At 40.2% G+C, this 24237-nt stretch overlaps 2 protein-coding genes across 7 annotated transcripts in view; both read left to right on the top strand.

Annotated features, from left to right (window-relative positions):
- Window positions 1–5215, top strand: part of PIK3AP1 (phosphoinositide-3-kinase adaptor protein 1) — a 119211-nt gene extending 113996 nt beyond the window's left edge. For 4 of the 5 annotated variants that reach the window (XM_029244739.1, XM_029244737.1, XM_029244741.1 and 1 more), the window contains one exon: window positions 1221–1643. In XM_029244739.1, coding sequence (XP_029100572.1) covers window positions 1221–1278 — 58 coding nt within the window. In that variant the 3' untranslated portion in view covers window positions 1279–1643. Of the gene's footprint in view, window positions 1–1220 lie in introns of all 5 variants that reach the window. The other variant, XM_029244738.1, reaches the window with a different exon arrangement.
- A 5806-nt stretch (window positions 5216–11021) lies between these two features.
- TM9SF3 (transmembrane 9 superfamily member 3) overlaps window positions 11022–24237 on the top strand; it is a 73422-nt gene continuing 60206 nt past the window's right edge. The window contains exons 1-2 of one of the 2 annotated variants that reach the window (XM_029245415.1): window positions 11022–11320; window positions 17857–18052. In XM_029245415.1, coding sequence (XP_029101248.1) covers window positions 11222–11320; window positions 17857–18052 — 295 coding nt within the window. In that variant the 5' untranslated portion in view covers window positions 11022–11221. Of the gene's footprint in view, window positions 11321–16881; window positions 17097–17856; window positions 18053–24237 lie in introns of those variants that run through there. The other variant, XM_029245416.1, reaches the window with a different exon arrangement.

Raw genomic sequence — 24237 nt, 5'->3', positions numbered from 1 at the left:
GACAACACACTTAGTGATCCCAGGTGGAAGTAGTTGTGAGAAGCCGACTTCAGAAATTCTCAAGTCCTCTCTCAAGGGATCTCCCCACTGCAGTGTGTCTCCTGCCTGGCTGCACATTTGAATCACTGGAGTTTTAAAATATAGGTTTTATTATTACTTAGGTATGGCAAGGTTAGCAGATCAGGAGACAACTGCCTTTTTTTTTTTTTTTTTTTTTTTTGTGGTATACGGGCCTCTCACCGCCGTGGCCTCTCCCGTTGCGGAGCACAGGCTCCGGACGCGCAGACCCAGCGGCCATGGCTCACGGGCCCAGCCTCTCCGCGGCATGTGGGATCTTCCCGGACCGGGGCACGAACCCATGTCCCCTGCATCAGCAGGCGGACTCTCAACCACTGCGCCACCAGGGAAGCCCCACGACTGCCTTTGAATAGGGAGTTTGTTATACTCCTAGATCCCAAGAGGAGGGGGCACGTTATGCCGGGGTGGGGCACACAGGAAAGCCCCAGGTTTAGGCCGGAGAAATGTCAGGGAGGGGAGAAACATGGGCAAGAGCCTTTATTTTGGGTTCTGCAGGAAGGAACAAGTGAGGCAGGCTAGGCAGATTAAGGATTGGCTAGTTTGAGTAATTTCATCAGGCTCCGGGGCAAAGGGGCTGTCTCCAGTTGTCTGGCACCTGGCCCTGGGGTGATTAGGGCAGTGGATAGTGGTCCCGAATATGAGAGTCCCATTAAAGGACATGGTTGGAGTATGGGCTCTGGACTGGTTAGTTTGCATGTGAAAGGTGTGCTCACTGCAGGTTGTTTGCTATCTCTAGGAACTAGCTTTCCCTAGGAGGGGCAGGCCCTCCAGGATCAGCCAGGGCCCAGCTGTCAAAGCCTCAGAAAATAAACGACACGGTTAATATAACTGGTTGAAGGAGGGACACTATTTAAAAGTTGTGATGCTTGAACCCTATCCTCCAGAGATTATGATGGAATAGGTCTGGGATCGAGCCTGGCAACTGTTATTTTTCAAAGCGCTGCTGGTGATTCTAATGTGCAGCTAGGATTGCAAGCCACAGCTTAGCATGTATGCAACTGAAAGGTCCGTATGTTTCTCCACTTTTATTAATTGAAGAACATGTCCTTTGCATAGTATACCAAGTTTGCAACAAATCATGGATGCCTGAGAACTAGTTAATTAAATTCGTTTGATAATAATTGTGTTATCTTTCATTTCAGGCCTCCGACCAGGGAGACCTTCCATCCTCCTCCACCTGTTCCACCCAGAGGTCGCTGATTCCACCTCCTAAAGCCTGCCTACTTCGGGACCTTGAGACTTGTGGTTTTCAGCCTGTTAATGATGTCTTCATGTTGAGTTTTATGGCCTGACTGCTGACCTTAAGACCCAGTCTCATTGCTGATATTGTTGCAGCCCTGCTGGTCTGGGCTTTCCTTGAAGAAGATATTATTAAGGCACCAAGAGGTGAAACTAAGGACTTCATTCACCATCATCAAGTATATTGATCCCTATTCTTGTTTGCCAAAAGGATGACGACTTAATTGGAATACTTACCTCTAATTTGGCATGTCAGGAGCCTGAAAAGATTGTTCAGAAATGTACATTACAAGTGATTTTACTGAAATGTACTTATATTAGGTCTTACTTATTTGCTAGTCCAATCTAATTTCTAGAAGTGATTATTATTTGACTTACAGTATTCAAGTAAGAAGATATGTCCTAATTTTTAAATGATTCTTCAGCTTTTCTGTAGCTTCAGGAGGGTGTTTAAATGCCAGGGCTGGTCACATACAACAAACTCAAAAGGACTTTAGAGAGGGATGAGTCCTAACTCCTTTTATATAGAAGGCAAATCTGAGGTTTCACAGAAGCCTGGAACCAAGAACACTCAGTTGGTTAGACGAAGAGGTGGGTCTAGAATCCGGACCTGCTGATATCAGGTCACCATACTTTCCATCTCCAAATAGCCAAGCTCTCTCCCTCAAGAAATGCGCAGATGTAGAAATTTGTTCAGTGACTGACTATTGGCCTTCCAGAAGTTTCCTTCTTCCATATCTCCCAGGTATGGGAGTATCAAGTATTTGGAGCATTTATAAGTCAGTATGCTTGCAAAACAGTGATGCTACCAAAGAACATCTAAAAAATGGTTGGGAACCAGAAGCTTGGGATGCCAGGGACCCCACTTATTGCTCTGCACCCTTAGATGCAGAGCAGTAGATCTTAGTTCTGGCCATAGGAGAGAGGAGGACCCTTGACTTTTACTCTGCTGATGGGTCAGAAGAAGAAGGAGGAACTTAAAGTAGAAATAGTTATCTATTTCGTTATATACACGTTATTACCACCAGGCTTGGGAAATTTGTGCAGAGAATGTAGAGCCTTAAACATATCATTAATTTTGAGTCCCTAGCACATAAATCTACCTTCAAAGCACAGGCCCTTAACTGATGGTTAAACATACAGCAAAATTAGTATCAGATCTATTTCTTTAAAAATTATCAGAAATCTGGTGCTTCTCCCTGAAATTATTCTCCACCCCACACAAAGATATAAAAGCCATACTATTAAAGATCCAGTTAAGTACAGTTTTATTGGGTCCTTTTGTAATGATCAATGGTTCTTTTTCAATCGAATTCCTCAGTCCAGCAAACAAGGACTTACTGAAGTTAATAGCTTCTGAGATCTTGGGTTTTTGTTTTTCTGTTTTTTTGTTTTGTTTTTTCTGACATAAAATACACTATTGGCACCGGCCATTAAGAGAGTATTTGTGGAAATTTTACCTACCACAATGCCTGGCACATAGTAGCCATTTTGCAATGGTCCCTTTACTCTCCTGGTCACTTATCTGGGAGAAATAGGGTGATATGAGATAAAAGGAGAACGAGAAATACAAGGTTGGTATGGTTATCCTTCCTCTTATTGATAGTCTCTGTTTTAAGCACATTTGATCTTGATAAAAGATATACTTTTAAAGATATTTAGTACCTCTAAGCTCCCTTTTGGATGGGAAGTTTAGATTTTTTTTTTTTTTACATTCTTTGGTTAACAAGTATTTAGATCAGTAACATGGCAAAATCTGCTCCCAGCCAATGGTGTTACCATCTTTGTATGCACATCACTGTGCAATATTGGAATATTTTATTGCATTTTTATTCTTATATGAAAATAAGTGGAAACCATAAAATTAAAAGTGCTTATGAGATACCTGGGTTTCATAAATGTGACACACACTTGAGACACAGAAGGAAATAATCAGGAGTGCCACGTCAAAAATGACAAGTCTTAAATCCTCATTGAATGTTCACTGAACATCCAAAATGATTGGTTGTGTGTAAAAGTAAAAAAGGAAAACGAAAAATTTGGATGAAACACTGGGACCATGTTATCAAAGAATGTCTCTAATGCTGGGGTGAAATTTTTCATTCTCTAGAAACAGAACCACCCATTATAATGTAAATTTATTCAACTTCCACACACTCAACTTTTGTATACATTTTTAGGAATACATTATGTAACAAAACCATGAATTTAAATACAATGAGAATCAGAAACTAAATTGTAGCTAGGTGTCCAAAGAGATAGTTAAAAAGTTCTCTATATGATGCCTTGGGAGACAGCTGTGTGGCCACCATCCTTCCCCAAGATTTTACAAACTGGCTCATAGACAGTGAAGCTATTGGTCATATTCACTGCCATTGCCTTTGCCTCTAACTGTGCAAGGTACATTGTCCTCCAGTTCCCAGGCCAGCACTGTTCCTTCATCTTATGTTAAAACCTGTGAGCAGACAACCCAAATATATGAGCATCACAGTATGAATACTGAGAGACTCTGAACAGGAGGTTTGTGTTGCAATCAAATAATTTAACTTGATGTATTTAATGATGTGAATAATCCCTAATGCTTTGCCATAATTAGGCAAAGTAATAGTATGTAAATGACTTCAATGAATATTTTTACAAGTCAAGCTAAGTTACCTACCCTCTCCCCCTCTTTTGTCTTACTTTGTTATTAAAAAAGAGAGATCCTACTCTGTCCTACATCACCTCAATAGCTGGGATTTTTAGATCCCTCTCCCATTTGCCCCTGGAAGTAAGTTGGTTTTCTGTGCTGTCTTTCAAAGCATAGTGTGTGGTTTTGCAGCTGGTTGGCTGAGGAAGTATTAGTAACAGATTTATTTCTAAGAAAGACAAGTAGCTAATTTGGATAACTCTAGAAGATTCATCCTAAAAATCAATCCTCAATTTTGAAGAATCTTCCTGTATAAATATTTGCTTTGGTTTGATAAATAGTGTTCTATTCATTTCCAGGTGAGTTATTAAGAATATAAAATGGCCTTCCTCATTCATTCCTGATGGCCAGATACTATGTTCATCAGAGTGGTAAGAGGATGAGTAGGAGGTAGAAAGATGTGTTCTGAATTCTGAGGCAAAACTCAGAATTCGTTTTCTCATAGAAACTGTAATAAATAGGTTCCTTGGCTAGCTCGCCAGAGCCCATTTAACCCACAATATAGGAGAAAATGTCTTAGCTAGCCATGCAGTAAGAGTTAGCATGATGTAGACAAAGAACATGGCTTGGAAGTCAGGAAACCTGGATTTTATTTTGGACTGCTGCTGACTTGCTGAATTCACTTAACTTGACTCCCCATCATCTGTGAAGTAAAATGTTTTGTGTTTAGTAATAACCCAGGTCCCTTCACCTCTTTAAGTTTAGGACTAAGGCAATTCCTCTTGGTGGGGAATACCTCATTCTGATGAAGGAGGGAGACAACCTTACTAGACTCACCACCTAATTAGCAAGGGATCTTATTATGTGGCAACTCCCATTCCATGCCCTGTATCAGTGTTATGACAGATCAGTTAAAAGAAATGTGTCAGAAACAGTGAAATGGGAACTGTACAAAGAAATTAATAGCTTTAGTTGCTCTTTGGTCTAAGAACCAATGTTTTAAGTGATTGTTTCCTAAAGAAAGAATTCAGACCAATTATAAAATTCTTCAGTATCTAGAACACTTCATCTAGAACAGAAAAGGTAGAGGTAGAAGGTGGTAAATAGCAATAGAAAATTTACTAGCAAGACAAACATAAAGTAGAAAGAAGAAATAAAATTTCAAAGAAAAGGTAGCTGAAGATGGAAATCAGAAGATATGTTGTCATCTATAGACCAAGACTTTTGATGATTATGTTTATTAAGAATAAGAATAAAAGGTTGAAATTCTGGTTTTCTGGATCATTTGCTGGTCATAAACTCTTTAACCAGTTGAGTCTTTTTAGAACTATCATGAAAAAGAAGTTGTACAGCCATTTGGGAGGGGTTTCCTTTCACTGGCATTTTCCCCTTCAACCTTTTTGGTGTCAGGGAATGAGATCATTAATCTAGATGAAGAAACTGATGAAATAAGATTTATCAATGTTTTACACTGTCCAGTTTGGCAGAACAACCCTGATTTTGATGGTGCCCCTGAGTCCTAACAATTTTTGAGCCCTGTGGGTCATCAGCCTCCAAGAATCTTTGAAGCCGTATTCCTTTTCCTCTAATCAGTTATTTTATCTCCTATTCCTTCTTCCCAAGCCTACTGTTATCAGACTTTTATCCCCTAAAGCCATTTATCATCATCATTTCCTAGTACCTACCAGAGTTCCTGGAACATAGTAGATGCTCAATAAATATTCCTTGAATTAATGGCCCTACATGCTCTTCCCTCCATTAAACTTTCCCAAATACTCCACCAAAATAGGGTTTGCTTTTCTCTCCTCGCCCATTGCTCTTTTTTTTTTTTTTTGAGAACAGTGGGAAATTTGTTTCACGTTTTAGTAAGTTCATATTAGTCTTGAAGAGAAATGCCACTCAGTGTAAATAATCAATGCAAACTTCAGAACTTTCCAGACATAACTTTTTTCTGCTTTATAACAAAGTGAGTCAGCTATACATATACATATATCCCCATATCTCCTCCCTCTTGCGTCTCCCTCCCACTCTCCCTATCCCACTCCTCTAGGTGGTCACAAAGCACCTAGCTGATCTCCCTGTGCTATGCGGCTGCTTCTCACTAGCTATCTATTTTACATTTGGTAGTGTATATATGTCAATGCCACTCTCTCACTTCGTCCCAGTTTACCCTTCCCCCTCCCCGTGTCCTCAAGTCCATTCTCTATGTCTGTGTCTTTATTCCTGTCCTGCCCCTAGGTTCCTGAGAACCATTTTTTTTTAATATTCCATACATACGTGTTTTTGTTTTTTGTATTTGTTTTTCTCTTTCTGACTTACTTCACTCTGTATGACAGACTCTAGGTCCATCCATCTCACTACAAATAACTCAATTTCATTTCTTTTTATGGCTGAGTAATATTCCATTGTATATATGTGCCATATCTTCTTTATCCATTCATCTGTCGATGGAAACTTAGGTTGCTTCCATGTCCTGGCTATTGTAAATAGTGCTGCAGTGAACATGGTGGTACATGACTCTTTTTGAATTATGGTTTTCTCAGGGTATATGCCCAGTAGTGGGATTGCTGGGTCATATGGTAGTTCTATTTTTAGTTTTTTAAGGAACCTCCATACTGTTCTCCATAGTGGCTATATCAATTTACATTCCCACCAACAGTACAGGAGGGTTCCCTTTTCTCCACACCCTCTACAGCATTTATTGTTTGTAGATTTTTTGATGATGGCCATTCTGACCAGTGTGACGCGAGACCTCATTGTAGTTTTGATTTGCATTTCTCTAATTATTAGTGCTGTTGAGCATCCTTTCATGTGTTTGTTGGTGATCTGTATATCTTCTTTGGAGAAATGTCTGTTTAGGTCTTCTGCCCATTTTTGGATTGGGTTGTTTGTTTTTTTGATATTGAGCTGCATGAGCTGCTTGTAAATTTTGGAGATTAATCCTTTGTCAGTCGCTTCATTTGCAAATATTTTCTCCCATTCTGAGGGTTGTCTTTTCGTCTTGTTTATGGTTTCCTTTGCTGTACAAAAGCTTTTAAGTTTCATTAGGTCCCATTTGTTTATTTTTGTTTTTATTGCCATTACTCTAGGAGGTGGATCAAAAAAGATCTTGCTGTGATTTATGTCAAAGAGTGTTCTTCCTGTGTTTTCCTCTAAGAGTTTTATAGTGTCCAGTCTTACATTTAGGTCTCAAATCCATTTTGAGTTTATTTTTGTGTATGGTGTTAGTGAGTGTTCTAATTTCATTCTTTTACATGTAGCTGTCCAGTTTTCCCAGTACCACTTATTGAAGAGACTGTCTTTTCTCCATTGTATATCCTTGCCTCCTTTGTCATAGATTAGTTGACCATAGGTGCGTGGATTTATCTCTGGGCTTTCTATCCTGTTCCATTGAGCTATATTTCTGTTTTTGTGCCAGTACCATATTGTCTTGATGACTGTAGCTTTGTAGTATAGTCTGAAGTAAGAGAGTCTGATTCCTCCAGCTCCGTTTTTTTCCCTCAAGACTGCTTTGGCTATTCGGGGTCTTTTGTGTCTCCATACAAATTTTAAGATGATTTGTTCTAGTTCCATAAAAAATGCCATTGGTAATTTGATAGGGATTGCATTGAATCAGTAGATTGCTTTGGGTAGTGTAGTTATTTTCACAGTATTGATTCTTTCAATCCAAGAACATGGTGTATCTCTCCATCTGTTTGTATCATCTTTAATATTTTTCATCAATGTCTTGTAGTTTACTGCATAAAGGTCTTTTGTCTCCTTAGGTAGGTTTATTCCTAAGTATTTTATTCTTTTTGTTGCAGTGGTAAATGGGAGTGTTTCCTTAATTTCTCTTTCAGATTTTTCATTATTAGTGTATAGGAATGCAAGAGATTTCTATGCATTAATTTTGTATCCTGCTACTTTACCAAATTCATTGATTAGCTCTAGTAGTTTTGTGGTAGCATCTTTAGGATTCTCTATATATAGTATCATGTTATCTGCAAACAGTGACAGCTTTAATTCTTCTTTTCCAGTTTGTATTCCTTTTATTTCTTTTTCTTCTCTGATTGCTGTGGCTAAAAATTCCAAAACTATGTTGAATAATAGTGGTGAGAGTGTCGCCCATTGCTCTTATTGCCTATCAAACATTTGCAGAGTTGGTCACATTTTGTGCAGTTCTTTTTTTACACTGTAATCTCTGTTCTCTTCTATGTGTGTAATGTTTCCTGGTTTTAGGTCTACACTCCCCAAATGAATACTTCATACTTTTTCTTGTGTCCTCCCCACCCCAAAGTAATTGCTAACCTAGAGCACCTGACAACACCTAGCAAATGCTTACTGCCTCAAATCTGTGGAGGCTGGTGATGGATGTTTAAGCAAGAAACTACTCATGCATCTTTATTCAGCACTTACACTGCTTGTTCTTCAATTGCCCATCATCACTTGATTCAAAACTGTGATTATTCATTCACGGAGCATTTACTGAGCTTCCACTATGAGGAAGTCACTGTGTTAGGTGCTCTGGAGGATATACAAAGATGTATAAGACGCCTCCTCTGATTTCTATTGTAATTACTGGCATATGATTCATTCAGCAATTAATCATGTACTGCCCTGTGATGCGTCTTAGACTATCTAGAATGTGTTCTTTACATCCTTCTATGCTATGTGACTTTTTACTTATGAATGTCTTCAGTAAATAGTTATTGAATGTCTATGATGTGACAAGCACTGTCCCAGCAGCTGGGACCGATATAAACAAATAGTAGTACAGTACTTTGTTGGCTGCCATCAACAAAGGTCAGACTGTAGTACAGAAGAGGAAATGGGACTATGGTAGTTATGACATAAATGCAACTGGAATCCTGAAGAAGGGATGCTCAACTTCCTGAGGGCAGCATGCAAGTTTTCACTAAAGAGGTCATTCATTTAGCCCTGTAAAACGAGTAACAAAGTTTGTCCATTCGTTTCCTTTCTAGGCAAAGGGAAATCAATCTAAAAAAGAGTGGATATATGTTTATGTATAACTGATTCACTTTGCTGTAAGCAGAAACTAACACAACATTGTAAATCAACTGTACTCCAATAAGAAAAAAAAAAGAGCAAAGGCACAGAGGTATAAAAGAACCTGGTATATTTGGGAAATATAGGGCTATAGCCTGAGGTAGAAGAGATCAGTGGGAGGTGAAGCTGAGGAGATAAATTGGGATCCGATTCTGCAGCTGCCTGTTAACAGGAGTATACTTTAGGATTTTTTTTTTTCCTGATTACACATGTAGCACATACATGCAAATATTTGTATGCATGTGCAATGTTAATGGTTTGAGTCATAATCTTTCAGATTGTTTTCTATGGGTAGACTAATATCATTCAAAATGGAATCATACTCTATATTTTCAAGTGTTTTCACTTAAAATTATCTCTCGGCTATCATTCCATGCCAGTACATACAAGTCTATTTCATTTCTTCTTCTTTTTTTAATTTATTTAATTTTTTGGCTGCGTTGGGTCTTCATTGCTGCGTGCCGGCTTTCTGTAGTTGCGGTGAGCAGGGGCTACTCTTCATTGCGGTGTGCGGGTTTCTCATTGCGGTGGCTTCTCTTATTGCGAAGCACAGGCTCTAGGCGTGCGGGCTTCAGTAGTTGTGGCACAAGGGCTCAGTAATTGTGGGTCACAGGCACTAGAGCACAGGCTCAGTAGTTGTGGCGCACGGGCTTAGTTACTCTGCGGCATGTGGGATCTTCCCGAACCAGGGCTCGAACCCGTGTCCCCTGCATTGGCAGGCAGATTCTTAACCACTGCACCACCAGGGGCTTCCAGGGAAGCCCCTCTATTTCATTTCTTAAAATGACTGTATGGATGGTAGTCCATGAGTAGTAAGAAAGACTGATTCTGGAACCAGATGCTTGGATCCAGTCCTTCAGCAACCACTTAAACCCCCCATCCCCCCGGGCTTCAGCGATCATTGCTGTAAAATGAACATAACTCACAGTGCCTGTTGCATAAGGATTGAGTCAATACGTGTGAAGTACTCAGAATAGTGCCTGGCAGATGAAAATCTTAGCTGTGATTCCTTGATTTATGTAAACAATATTCAAGGAGTGTTTTAAGCAAGAGAGTGATATAATCAGGTTTCTTTTTAGAAGACTCACTGGCACCTGTTGGGGAGGATAAACAGGGAGGGAGGATTGGTGATAGGGATCCTGGTAGGAGGCTGCTGTAATACATAGTGAGTGAGGTGTAGAAGACTGGCTATTACTGGCAGGGGAGAGGAAAAATAAATTCTTGATTCATTTCTAAGATAACAAACGCTAGAGCTTGTTGCCTGCTGATGGCTGAGAGATGGAGACAATCCGACTCCAGTTTCCAGAGTTTTGGCTTAGAGAGGACTGTGTAGATGGTGGTGCCATATTCATGTATATATTTAACAAACATCTTCTGAGTTTCCACTATGGGCCTGACACAGTTCTAGTATATGTCAGTGAACAGGATCTCTGCTTAGGAGAAAAGCTTAGATTCTAAGAGGTGTTTATATCTGTGCACTGGAGACCCAACAAACAATAAATAAATAAACGAACAAGAATTTCAACAAGATTGAAATAAATATTCAGTAAATATTCACTGACTTTAAGACACTCATCCAACCCGATACCAGTTTAACAATCTCCCTTAATGACGATTATAGAGCTGGTGATTCATTCCCGGCGAGAGCCGAGCTCCTTGTGAGGGCTACTTGATCCGACCCCACCGAGAGGCGGTAGGTCAGACCATTACCCGACTTCCCAGCCGAGGAAAATGAGGCCAGGAAGAGTAAAGCGTTTTGACCTAGGTTGCACAAGTTGAATGGAGGCGGCTTAGGCCCTGCGATGCGGGCCAGGCACCCGCGAGGGGCGCGAGGCCGGGGCCACTGTGAGCGCCGCCTCTCCCGCGACCCAGGGGCGGCCGGCGGGAGGGCCGGGCCCTCGCGCGGTCCTCCGGAGCTGCGGGGGTCGCCCCTCTCGGGCGGGGCGGCCGGCGGCGGTTGCGGCCCCGCATCGCGAGGCACTTCCGGCGCGTGCCGGGGTGGCCGGATGACGTGGCTGAGTCAGAGGAAGAGGCAAGGAGGCGCCGGGGGGCGGGGAAGGCTCCGGAGCGGGCGGTGACGGCGGTGGCGCGGAGGAGCCAAAGGCTGGGCCCGGGCCCCCGTGCGTCTGTCCGCGCCCCGTGGATGCGAATCGGCCGCGGCGGAGGCGGCGGCAGCGGCGGCGGAGGAGGAGTCGGTGGGCCAGCGCCGGGCCGGTGGGAGCGCGGAGGATGAGGCCGCTGCCGGGCGCTCCCGGCGTGGCGGCGGCCGCCGCGCTGTTGCTGCTGCTGCTGCTGCCCCGGGCCCGAGCGGACGAGCACGAGCACACGGTGAGAATTGCTCCCGGCCGGCGCGGCCGCTACCGCCCTCTCCCCCGGCCCACCGCCTCGGCGGGCCCGGCGCGGCCTGGAGGGCCCAGCGGCCCGCCGAGCCCCGCGGTCGCCCGAGGGCGCCTTCCGGTTGGGCCTGGCGGAGCAGGAACCCCGGGAGCGGGGAGGAGCCCTTTCCGTGCGCTCCCGGGACAGGACTCCGCTCCCTAAGTGCCTGGGCCTCCTTCCCCAACCCGGATCTAAATGGTGCCGCACCCCTGGGTCCAGGGGCCCTGGGAGACGGGAAAGAAGCGGGGTCTGAGGGTCGGGGCTCACTTGGCCGCGGGAGTGGGGGCCGCAGGCAGCCAGGCTTGGAGCTGGTGCCCCCCCAGGAAAGGGAGCAGCGCCCGGGCTGCTGGGGACTACGACACGGCGGAAGATGTATGCACCACGTATTACCCGTCTTACAGTAACCAGGAAATACCCACCACTTTATGGTGCTCACCGGCCTTTTTCTTCCCCCTCCTGCCCAAACCGGATCATAATCCTGGCGTGGGGACCGCCTTGATAAACTTGGGGTGAAGAGCACTTTACACGTGTACAGGCACTCAGCCACACGCACCCGCCTGCGAGGCCTTTCTTGTAACTTTCTCTTCACCCTCTTCTGGCCCCTAGATGAGGCTCCCATTCCGGTGGTCTCTAACTAGGCGGCTTCTGACTGTGAGGGGTCTTGAGTTTCCCAGTCCTCTTGTCTGGCTGGGAACGCTGCCTTTTGCATTTGGCCTAAAATTGATTGGCTGTTTATTTAATTGGCATTTTCCACATCAAAGCTTGGATGTTACCGACTCCTCTAGTGACTTTCACTTAGGGATGCAAGTCGGTGGCTTTCTGAAAGGTAGATCTGAGCAGGGCAGTAAAGTCATGTAAATTAGAGGGTGCTTGTGAGTAGTTGTGTTTTTAGACCTTAACTAATTAATGATACGATTTTGCGTGAGAGGTTGTGTGGTACTAAATCTGCAAGTCTCCTGTCATTCCTGACAAGTGAGAAAATGAAGCAACCAGACTTCTTTTCTCTAGTTGGTAGGTTAGCTGGGCTCTTATTTTAGCTAACAACAGTTCTAAACTTATGGCGTTTGTACCTTCAGTCACAGCCAGAAACTTCTTACCTGTATATTTTTTAAGGGACACAGTCCTGAGCTGGTGACATGTTTTTGTGCTGTATTTGTGACTTTTCACCTTAAGATAATTTTGTTCACTGGTTAAACAGTTAAAAACGCTTTCTTGTTTTTTCCGTCAAGTAACTTGTCTCAAAGTGTAAGAAGTGTTCATTTCCAATGGGCATTCTTTTAGCCAGTGGTTACTAATATTTTTCCAATTTTTTTGAACACTTAAGGAAAGTTGCTGTGTAAAACTCAGAATTGTCTCAAGTATAGTTCCACCATACAGGCATATAAGGTTAAGAGTAGTATTTTACTTTTTTATCTCGTGTTTTATATAAACTGCTGTAATAGGGAAAAGTACGTATTAATTAAAATTTCACAAATTGGAGGTGAATAAAAAGGTCTTAGATTAATTTACAGATTTAAAATGTAAACGCCAATTTCATTGAAATTTTATTGCCAGGAACATTAAAAAATATTTTTAACATCTTTATGGAGTGTAATTGCTTTACAATGGTGTGTTAGTTTCTGCTTTAACATTTAAATTTTTGAAGCCAGAAATTGAATATGAAATATTGGATAAAAGGTTTTTGAGAGAATATGACACGTATGAGAGAATTGTTGGACAAAAAAATTTAGAATCCATTTTATTTCAGTCATGTTTACATTGAACTGCCCTCACTTGGTTACCTATTATTTTAAAAATTATAGGAAGAATAGCATTAAGATATAACTAAAAAATTTGTCATTCATATATTTTTTGGCTGTTAGCCAAAATATTTTATTTCTTACAAGTTTCTTGAAAATATTTCTTGAAAACTAGGCATTCACCTCAAGCAGATAATAATACTGAAAAAGCTATGGTCAAGTGAATTTTTTTTCCACCAAGAAGGCAGAAGTAGCTAATGAAGACAGAATGATACTGAAGGAGGAGAAAAATTGTCAAGGGAAGGTTGCTGAGTAAGTGTTTAATAAATACATGTAGAATTGGATTATTAATTAAAGAACAATCTTTAGAAGTTAAAGTTTGCCCTTTAGATTAACTTTTTATGAAGACAGTTTCCAGATAGAAATAATAGCTAATAGGGCTTTTGTAGCAATATGTGGTAGGCACCGTTCTAAGTACTTTATATGTATTAACTCATATTTTAAACATACATTGATAATCTTGTGAGTGGCCTTATGTCCTTTGAATGGATGAGGAAACGGATGCCAGAGAAGTTAAGTAACTTGCCTGGGACCACACAACCAGTACAGGGAGAGGTAGGATTTGAACTCAGGCAAACTGAATTATAGTCTTCTACGCTGTCATAGGATATGCTCTACGGCCTTTTATCCTAAAAATAGGATAGTAATACACTTGGCATTAAATTGAATAATTCTCTGTATTGATAGTATTTTTAAGTGCTTAAATGTTTGGGTAAGTTTAGCTCCATAGTGGGTTGTTACTGAAGGTGTGTTTGGGTTAGCATTAAAGAGGGACAGGGCTGCAGTGGGCATGTGACCCTTGCAGTCGCTTAATGTGTGTAAGACATAAAGACTGCTTGGTTTAATGCTCTGCTGTCACCATTTGAAATTCTTAATACTTTCTGCATTTTCATTGTGTGCTGGGCCCCACAAATTCTATAGCTGGTCCTAAGAAGGAGCAGCTGACTACTTCATGCAGTTCCAGAAAGCCCTTGATTTCTCTTACTTTACCTACTGAATTAGGATTCAGCTGACCATTTGACTCATATGGCATTTTTTATGTGCTTATTTATCCAACGCTCTTAATATTCTCAGAAGAATAATGAGAAGGGAATGTGCTGCTGACTTCTAGAGTATATACACATGTAGAAATATAAAAATGGGTTCCTTTCAGTTTTTAAAAGTTGAATCATATATGAATTACAGAACATACTGGTTTTGGTTTTTTTTAAATTAATTAATTTTTGGCTGCGTTGGGTCTTCGTTGCTGCGCACGGGCTTTCTCTGGTTGCGGTGAGCGGGGGCTACTGTTGGTTGTGGGGTGCGGGCTTTTCACTGCGGTGGCTTCTCTTGTTGCAGAACACGGGCTCTAGGCGCATGGGCTTCAGTAGTTGTGGCACACAGGCTCAGTAGTTGTGGTTCGCAGGCTCAGTAGTTGTGGCACACGGGTTTAGTTTCTCCTCAGTAGTGGGATCTTCCCGGACCAGGGCTCGAACCCGTGTCCCCTGCATTGGCAGGCGGATTCTTAACCACTGTGCCACCAGGGAAGTCCCAAATTTACTGTTTTAAATAAAAAAGAACACTTTCATGAAAGACAGGCTCTTAATAGGTGATTGAAGGATCATAAAAAGAACACTTTAGAGTGAGTGAAAGATGTATAGGGTATGGCTTATGCTTATTTGGTTTTCTGACAGTTGGAGCACTTGGAAACGTCTAGAGTTAGATTATCATGTCTCCTAAGATTCCAGAGGACTCCATTAAAAGGATTGCAAATTGAGAATCATAGAATTTTAGAACTGGAAAGACTCGAGACCATTGAATTCAGCACACTCATTTTCCTAATGGCCTGAAGAGGCCCAGTGGCTGGCCCAGGGCCACAGAAAGAGTCTGAGCTACCTGATTTCTAGTCGTTTTTTCTACCTGTCTTGAACATATAATTTCCATAGTAATACTATGTAAAAATGTCAGCACCAAAAAAACAGTAAGCAGTGGCACAGGAATCTTAAAAGCATTTTATGGTTTACACTGGAGCCTTGAATTTTTTTTGGCTCTGTTTCCTCAAGGTCACAAAATCAAAAATTTGTTTTTCTGCGTCTGTTACATACCAGGCTCTGTGCTTGGCACAGCAACTGGTATTTAATCAGTGCTTGTTGAGTGACTTGAGTAGTTAGGGATCTACCAGGAATAAGAATATGCAGTGTTGGAAGCATGATAACCCTACCGCTTAAAGTAGTGAACAAATGCAGACGATTGTTCATTTAAGATGCATAGTCTTGGGGATGCCTGTTGTGATTTACCTAGGTTAAAACCCCATTTCTTTGTGGCCCGTTGTATCTCTGGTAGGTAATGTTGAAAGGACCCGATCTGTGCCTAGGATAGCCTACTCTGAACCTTTGCCATAAGCACTATTACACTACTGGCTAAAAAAAAGGTGTTTTGTTTGCTTTACTTAGGCAATGAAGCCTTTAGTCTTTGTCTCTGTCAGGAGTATGGCATGAGTAAAACATATGTGAAGATTTATAAAGAGGATAAGCTGTTAGCTACAAGTGAATTTGTGAGTGCTTTAATATGGATCTAGTTTTAGGAAGTGTCATAATTCATTGTCCTATTTTCAGCTGTACTCTATGGTAGACTAAAAGTTTATTTAGGTACAAAGCTATTTTGAGAGGGAGAGAGCAGTTATCTCAAGAGACTATCCAAAAATACACTGATAATTTATATGTATTAGAATTCTGATGTATGTGTTTTAAATAATTAAAAGACATTGAAATTATGATTTCTGAAATATTTTTCTGAATTGGAGTTTGCTTTCTCAGATATATATTTTAAAGTAAGCATATATCTTTCCCCTCATCCCATAAAAATGATGGCATTTGGGTGCTTAGTCTGAGCCCTCAGTCCTTTGCCTGTCTACATAAATTCTGATTTCTTTATTGGGATTTTACACGAGAAATTCAGTAACATTATCTCCTGAAGTGTTTCTTCTGAGAAAAAGTAATTCACGATCTCTATCAAGGAGGGAAACTTACGTACCTACACTTACCCAGCACATAAACAGTATTTAAATGAGAGATCCAACATTGGTGACTTCTTGAGAATGAAGGTCATTCCTTTTGAGATCAGAGGACAAGGAGCTTCTTAGGAAGGTTTTTTTCCTTAGTGCAGATTAAAGGCTCAAATAGAAAAGTTGTTCAGCATTCTGCACTTCCTTAGGTGTTTTGTACAGCTGTATTTTTCCCATATTCCTTCATTTAGTTTTTGCTCTTCAGTTAATGAAGCTGACTAGGGATTAGCAAAAAATGTAGTCCTAAGCTTGTAAATGTGATACTAATTAGTTAGAATGATCTTGGACAAATTATTTAACATCTCTATTTAGTTTGTTTGAATTTGTAAAATGGGGGAAATAATAGGACTTGTCTTACAGAGCTTTGAGAGATTAAATGTTTATATAAAGACCTTAGAACTATGCCCAGCGCATGGTATGTGCTTAAGTTTTGGCTAATAATGATACTATCCCAAAAGACGGTAAGCACGTGCATGTTAGTGATTGGTCAGTTAAAGTTTGACCTGAGGATTGGAGAAAGGAGGATTTGGGCAGTTCTGAAGGATAAGTAGAAATCAGCCAGGTGGGTAGGAGGAGGGCATTATAGACTTGGGGGAATGACGTAAGAAACAAGGTGGAGCAGGAAAGGAAAGGAAGACAGTGTTATAAGCCATTTTGGCTGGAGTGGCCAGCGTAGAAGTTGAGTGTAACAGTGAAACTTCTGAGAACTGGAAACGAATGGAACAGTGAAGTGAGGAATGCAGGTAGTCTGAATTGGCCTCTTGTCCTTTGGCTGCTTCCCAGGGAGGCCTCATGGAAGGAGCCACCCCCATGCTCAGGGATCTCCTGATCCACTGCTGTGCCTGTTTGATTTGTTTTCTCCCCTTCTTCTGGTTACACTCTGCAGGTAAGTTATAAAATTCCATCTTTCTCCGTGTCATTGGCAACTCAGAGTTTTTCCGAGGAAAGTATCTAAAAAGAGCTTGCTAGGACGTTGTGGAATGTTTTGAAAGCAAATTAGACTAGCCTTTCAGCCAAGGGTGGAGGGAAGAGCCTTACCTGTTGCTGTCTTCCCACTGAGTTGGGGGAGTCCAGGGACTTTCCTGGCAGCTTAGGGAAAGGAAAGGCTTTTCTCCTTAAAAAGTTTCTTCCATTTGGTATTTTCTAATTTCATGATATTTTAAGACACGTTTTCTCTCTTGAAAAAGAACTCTTCCCTTGACATTGTCTTGGGAACACTTATTCTCAGGGATAAATGAGAACTATAATGAAAAGTAAACATTTTTTTTTTTTTGCGGTACGCGGGCCTCTCACTGTTGTGGCCTCTCCCGTTGCGGAGCAACAGGCTCCGGACGCGCAGGCTCAGCGGCCATGGCTCACGGGCCCAGCTGCTCCGCGGCATGTGGGATCTTCCCGGACCGGGGCACGAACCTGTGTCCCCTGCATCGGCAGGCGGACTCTCAACCACTGCGCCACCAGGGAAGCCCCGAATTTCATTTTTAATGTGTAGACATTGACCATCCTTTTGAAACAAGCTTCCAGCATTTTATTTTAGAGCTTCCCAAACTGAGATAGTACATTTCTGTTTAGAACAAATAACAAATATTCCCTTAATTTGAATTAGATTTTTAAAAAACATATTCTTACTTGCTTTTTTTTGGTTTCAGTATCAAGATAAAGAGGAAGTTGTCTTATGGATGAATACTGTTGGGCCCTACCATAATCGCCAAGAGACATACAAGTACTTTTCACTTCCATTCTGTGTGGGGTCAAAAAAAAGCATCAGTCACTACCATGAAACTCTGGGAGAAGCACTTCAAGGAGTTGAATTGGAATTTAGTGGTCTGGATATTAAATTCAAAGGTACGTAAACCTTAATAGTCCTTATGATAAAAGTTAGATCGTAGACCGGGGTTTCTCAACTTTGGCACTATTGACATTGGGGCCAGATAATTATTTTTTTTTGTGGGGGCTGTCCTGTACAGGGTGGGACATTTAGCGGAGTCCCTGGCCTGCACCCACTAGATGCCAGTAGCACTCTCCAGTTGTGACAACTGAAAAGTCTGTAAACATTGCTACTTGCCCTTGGTTGAGAACCACTGCTCTAGACCCTAAATGTGTTTTAATCTCCAAGTTAAGTGTATTACGTGTAGAAAAGTATATTAGTAACTAACAAAGATTTAATTTGAATATTTATAAAATAATAAAATAAATGATTGTTCATAAAATTACATTTCCTTAACATATTTATTTCTGAAAAGTGTTTTCTAGTAAATCCTTTAAGGATTGGACATAATGTGGTCAGGGAAAGCCTTCATAGATTCCTAATGAGGTAATCTCCAGAGGAGTGGGGATGTAATGGGCTATATGGATACTTAAAAATTATGTGTAAAGCCTCAAATTCAGACTTGTACCATTGGCTCAATGTATTTATCAGTGTTGTATTAATTTATCTTCAGTACCTGTTAGATTGTGTGGTTTAAAATTTTAAGTCAAGGACTTGTTAAAATTGGAAAAATATCCTCCTTATCTATTTATTATGCAGGTATCTTCTTTGTTATCAGTTCCTTTGAGTGTGTTTAGATTTTTTATTTTTCTCTGTGAAGTTTGTCAGTGTGTATTTCCTGCATGGACGTTTTTAACCTGGTAAGCAGAAGCTTGAGTAATTGAATTTTTGGAGGATCTTTGATTAGGTGTCTTGATTTTTTTTTTTTTTTTTTGCTGTACGCGGGCCTCTCACTGTTGTGGCCTCTCCCGTTGCGGAGCACAGGCTCCGGACGCGCAGGCTCAGCGGCCATGGCTCACGGCCCAGCCGCTCCGTGGCATGTGGGATCTTCCCGGACCGGGGCACAAACCCGTGTCCCCTGCATCGGCAGGCAGACTCTCAACCACTGCGCCACCAGGGAAGCCCCAGGTGTCTTGATTTTTGAATAGAGCATGGATCTTATAATCAGAAGCTTTGAATTTCAATTCTATTTCTTTTACTCTATTGATTTTAGTAAAGTTGTTTACTCCAATTTTGACTTCATTGTCTACATGTATAAAATGAATAGTAACTGACCTCTGATATTTTTAGGCTTTTGGGAGGAGAATGTGAAATGAGATATTTTAAAGATAATATTTTGAAGATAATGTTTAATTTTGATTTGTTAAATTCTATTCTTGTTTTTAGGATTTTTTTCTTACTGTTGTTGAAAATAGGTATACATATTTACATTTTTTCCCATGTATTATTTCTTGGGGCTTAATTATAAAATTAAGTTGTAAATTTAAACCACAGTGGCATGGCTTATAACTTTATGAATTATTGTAAACATGCCCTGAGGCTTGTTTTAATTTAATGAGGTGATTTAAATATTTAATTACAGGTAAGGAGAAAAGTTAGACTAGAGTATGTGATCTTTGGGAACCTCAATACTACATTTATTCACATACTCTCTCCTTTTCCATATTTGGTACACATTTCTAGTTTATTAAAAAGGAACCAGAGAGAAAACAGGCAAAAACCCCAAGTCCTACTTTGCTGCTGTGGACAGATTTCATCACTTGTTGCAATCCTCACTCTTATTTACTAAAGAAGAGTACTCATTCAGCTGTCTTAACCATTCTTTTATTAGTTTCTTGAGGCTGAGATGGAAAGATTATTTAGATAGAGGGGTATGGTTTTCATGGGCTATAAAAGTGGGATTTATTTTCCTTTCAGACTAAACACCTTTAGATGAAAAGAATCAGAACTGGCCAGATGTTACTCCCTAAGAGTCGGCGGTTCCTTGGAGTCTTGTCAACTCTACACTCCATCATGGATATGCTGCTAAAGAAGCTGCCACGTTAAGTGGTCCAGATGCAATAGTAAATGCTGATTAGATTTCTCTTTCTGTTGTAGACCCTTGATTACCCCGTTCAAAGATAAAGTTGATCGTGCTTTGAAAAGTGTTTTGTGAGGTTTCCTGGTTGTTCTTTATAGTATCATAAAATTTTAAAGGTGGGATGCACCTTAGCGATTGTGTCATCTGATTTCCTGTTAGGGAGGCCGAAAGATGAATTACCCAAGGCGTACCACAGCATACTAATGCTGTGTGGAAACTTGAACCCTCTGTCCCTGTGTAAACTGTAGAAATATTTATATTGTTAATCTTTCATCCCTTAAGTATTTGATTTTTAAAGGTTCTTCTGAAGGCATATTCAAGTAAGAAAATAAAATTTTGGAAATATTGTGAAACTAGGAAAAACTATACATACACATACACACTTAAATATGTGCATACACACAAACACACAACTTTTTTTTTTTTAACCTAGTAGATTCTGTCAGGCTAAACGGATTGTTATGGTTTTGTAAAATGAAAGTCACTAAATAGACTATTTTAGGGAACTAGCAATAGTTTTGAGTCTAATGTAGGATGCCTCAAAAGCTCCCTTTTGAGGTTTTATGCACAACTTTGTTTTTTTCTTCCTAAAAGTTTTTATACTATCGCTAGACAAAATGCTGCATTGAGAACGTTTAGACAAAATTAAATGAAAAGGGCAGACTTAAATTGGATATCTTTCAACCAGACCTGAAATCATTACCCTATAATTTTCAAGGGTACCTCCTAGAATATTGCCATTGTGGAGTGGAAAGAACATGTGTTTTAGAGTCAGAGAGACTTGATGCATCTCAGCTCTGCCTCTGCCTACCTATGTAGTCCTGGACAAAGTATTCAGCCTCTTTGATCTCATTGTCCTCATCTATGAAATGAGGGAAATAATATCCACTTGGTAGAATTGTCATGTTTAAATGAGATAGTGCATGTACATCATTTATCAAAGTTCCTGATAGTTTACATTCAAGAAATGGTCATTGTTATGAATACTAATAGCACATGGTATGTGTCTGTGCTTCCAACTTGATTTTGTATTATCAATTATGAAATGTTAAATTAGTTTATTGAGTGTAGGATTTGATTTATCCTCAAGCTGCTGCACTAGCCTGCTGGGTAATTTAGTTACTTCCACTGGGGCAGGGACAGTTGCATTCTTGTTCACTGTTGCATCCTTAGCTATTAAGACATGGTGAGCTCTTAATAAATTGTCCAGCACCTAGTTTGTGCCTACTTGTTCTTTATTATAATTGGTTCATTATGATCATTAGGTGATCTGGAATAGTAATTCCTAAGCAGGGGAGGTCACCACCCAGTCCCTTCCCTCTCATTTGAGAATTCTTGCAGTATAATGAAGGATATTAATTGTTGAAAAGTTGACTTCTAGAGGATTCCTTCCTCCCATTTATTTTATTGATCTTCCCTTGAATTTTCTCTTCCTTGAGTATTCCAACTTAACAGAGGGGTGAAATTATCTTGTTAGTATTTCTTCTACTTCTCTAGAGTGAAATGGTAAGTTGAGAGTACTACAGTTATGTAGATATGCCAAGGGCTGCTTAGAGCCTTATGTATTTCTAGTTCAGTGATTCTCAGTCTAGTCTGTTTTCATCCTCGAAATAAGCTTATGGAGGTGTATTATACCTATTTTTCAGATGAGGAAGTTGGGGCCCAGAGGCTAAGTAACCTTGTCTAAGGATTCACAGATGGAAAGTGGCGGAGTGAGGATTTGAACCCAGGCAGCCTAGCGTTAAGAGTTTGAGCTTTTAACTACTATGCGGTATTTCCCTCCAGATATCTGGCTGGGTAGTTAAGCCTGATTGCCAAAGGGTGGGGAAAGGGCTTGGGAGGTGGCAGTTCTTTTCATTCAGCCCGAATGAAGATTTTTGCTTAAGGTGAACCCCACCCTGTTTCCAGTCCCTGGATTCTACTATTCCTGCTCTTACTGATTCTGGAGCCTCTCCGCTGAAGTTCTCTAGGGGAAAGTGCCTCTGGTCTGCAGCGGGGAAGTTGAGGAGATTATTCATCTAGCTGTGTGATGGGTGCAGGAGGGGACCTAGGCATCCAACCCCTCCATAAACATATTTTTATACAGTTCCCCTGTGTGTTCAGCCCTACATCTATCTCTCCTCTACCTTTCAACGTCTGTGGTGCCTCCAAGTTCTGAGTGTCTCCTGTGTTCTGTGACAACAATCCTGTTGTCCCTTCTGTTATGGTTTCCTCTGCCTTATTAGTCATTCACCGTCTTCCATTTCCCCAATATTGATTGAAATCTTTTCTCACTGTCTTCTCCTCTTTTTGTCCTTGTGCGCCTACATCCTTTTTATTCCTTTATTGACATTTTAATGGAGTTTCAGGAGGTGAAAGACACTTGTGGTTAATCTGCCTTGTTTAATCGGAAGTCTGGGAACTTGATGCAATATTTTGTCCTGTTGGTTTCAACTGAAGTGTTTTAGCTGGACCAAATAATTTGAATCTTGTATTGAATCTTGACTCTAGATATTTTGAATTCTTGGTATTAGCAATTTTTTAAACTGTGCTAACTGCAAATTTGATAAGCATGCTCTTTTTATAAGTTCTTATTTAAACCATTGCTAACATTGTTCTTTTCAGATTGACATGTCTTTTTTTTGTTTTCTTTTCAGATTGACACCTGTCTTTCTTTTGTTATGTGTATATATTTTTTCTGATTTTAACAGTGATATAGGATCAATGTGCAAAATTTAGAAACTACAGAGAAGTGTAAAGAATATAAAAATCACCTGGATATAAATACCAGTAACAGTTTCTTCTTTCTTTCTATCTTTACATTCATCCACATTATTTAAAATGTTTAAATATTGGGTTCATGTTCCACATATGATTTTTTAAAATGTATTTAATGAACACTTGTATAGTGTTTATTATGTACCAGATACCATTCTAAGCACTTGCTGGCTCGTTTAATAAGTTATGTATAAATTAGTTTTTACTCTTCTTTTTTTTCCACAACATCTTATCAGCTTGTCCTCATATTGTTAATTACTCTGTTTAAAATATATTTATATAGTATTCTATAACTTGATATTGTAATTTCTCCCCATTTCCCAATGACAAAATATTCATTGTTTTCTTCTTTCTTCCTTTTCTTCCTTGCTTTTGCTTTTTTTTTCTGTTAGAAATAAGAATGCATTTAGCTATACTAGCACATAAGTATTTTAATGCATCTATGAATGTTTCATTAGGTTAAATTGTTAGAAGTAGAATTACTGAATCAAAGGGTATAATCATTTTTAAGGCAGTTCTTGATACGTGTTGCCAAATAGCCATCTAGAAAAAAAATTGTACAGTTTATACTGCCAGCCAGTTTGGTCAGTTAGTCAATATTGGTTTATGTAGATGGTTGATTAATTAATGGTGAATATGCCAGTTTTTCCAGTCCTGTAAAAAGTTCATTCAGCAGTTTTGAGAGCTTACTGTATTCCAGAGCCCTATGGAAGACTCTGGGTATACAGAGTTGAACCAGAAGCTCTAGTGTCAGGGGTCTGTGGACCTCTGGAATTGTACACTTAATTTTGAGTGATTGTACATTTTGGGAGGGCAAGGGAGATATCACTTCCATTGGATTCTCAAAGGGGTGTGTGACTCAAGAAAACTTAACACTGTGAATATATTGGCACTTTTCGTCCTTAAAACAACTCTGGGAAGGAGATAGCATAGATGTTATCTGTTTTACAGTTGAGGGACCTGAGGTTCTCAGAGGTTAAGTGACTTGCTTTTATTCACAGAGCTAGTAAGTAGTGCAACCCAGACTAAAACCCAAGTTTCTGCCCATTTCTCTATAGTTTGTCTATAGTGACTTCATGAGAAACTTTGCTAAGTGCTGCTGAATTTGAGGTAGAGTATTTCTGATTTTCCAGTTCAGTAATGCTGTTAAAAGAGAAACTAAACAAAGTAAGGCATGATATGCTCCTAGAGAACTCATGAATAATTGTCACATTCTTTTTTCAATGCTTTCACTGTTTATTCAGTTGTTAGTCTGGAGTGTTGTTGAGAATTGATGACAGACTTATTGGCATGTTGTTTCCAGAATCTACCCTTGCTTTCTGTTTGAAAAATCAGTATTGACATTTGCCACTTTATAACTTTGGTTTTCTTCTTTTTTCCCTCATAAAAAGTATTTGCATTGGTAAGATATTAATTGCATCCCCT

This window comes from Monodon monoceros, unplaced genomic scaffold, assembly GCF_005190385.1.
Source record: "Monodon monoceros isolate NGI ecotype Baffin Bay Population unplaced genomic scaffold, NGI_Narwhal_1 Super_Scaffold_4, whole genome shotgun sequence".
Lineage (NCBI taxonomy): Eukaryota > Metazoa > Chordata > Mammalia > Artiodactyla > Monodontidae > Monodon > Monodon monoceros.
Note: the sequence above shows the minus strand (reverse complement) of the source record. Positions and strands in the feature narration are given on the sequence as shown.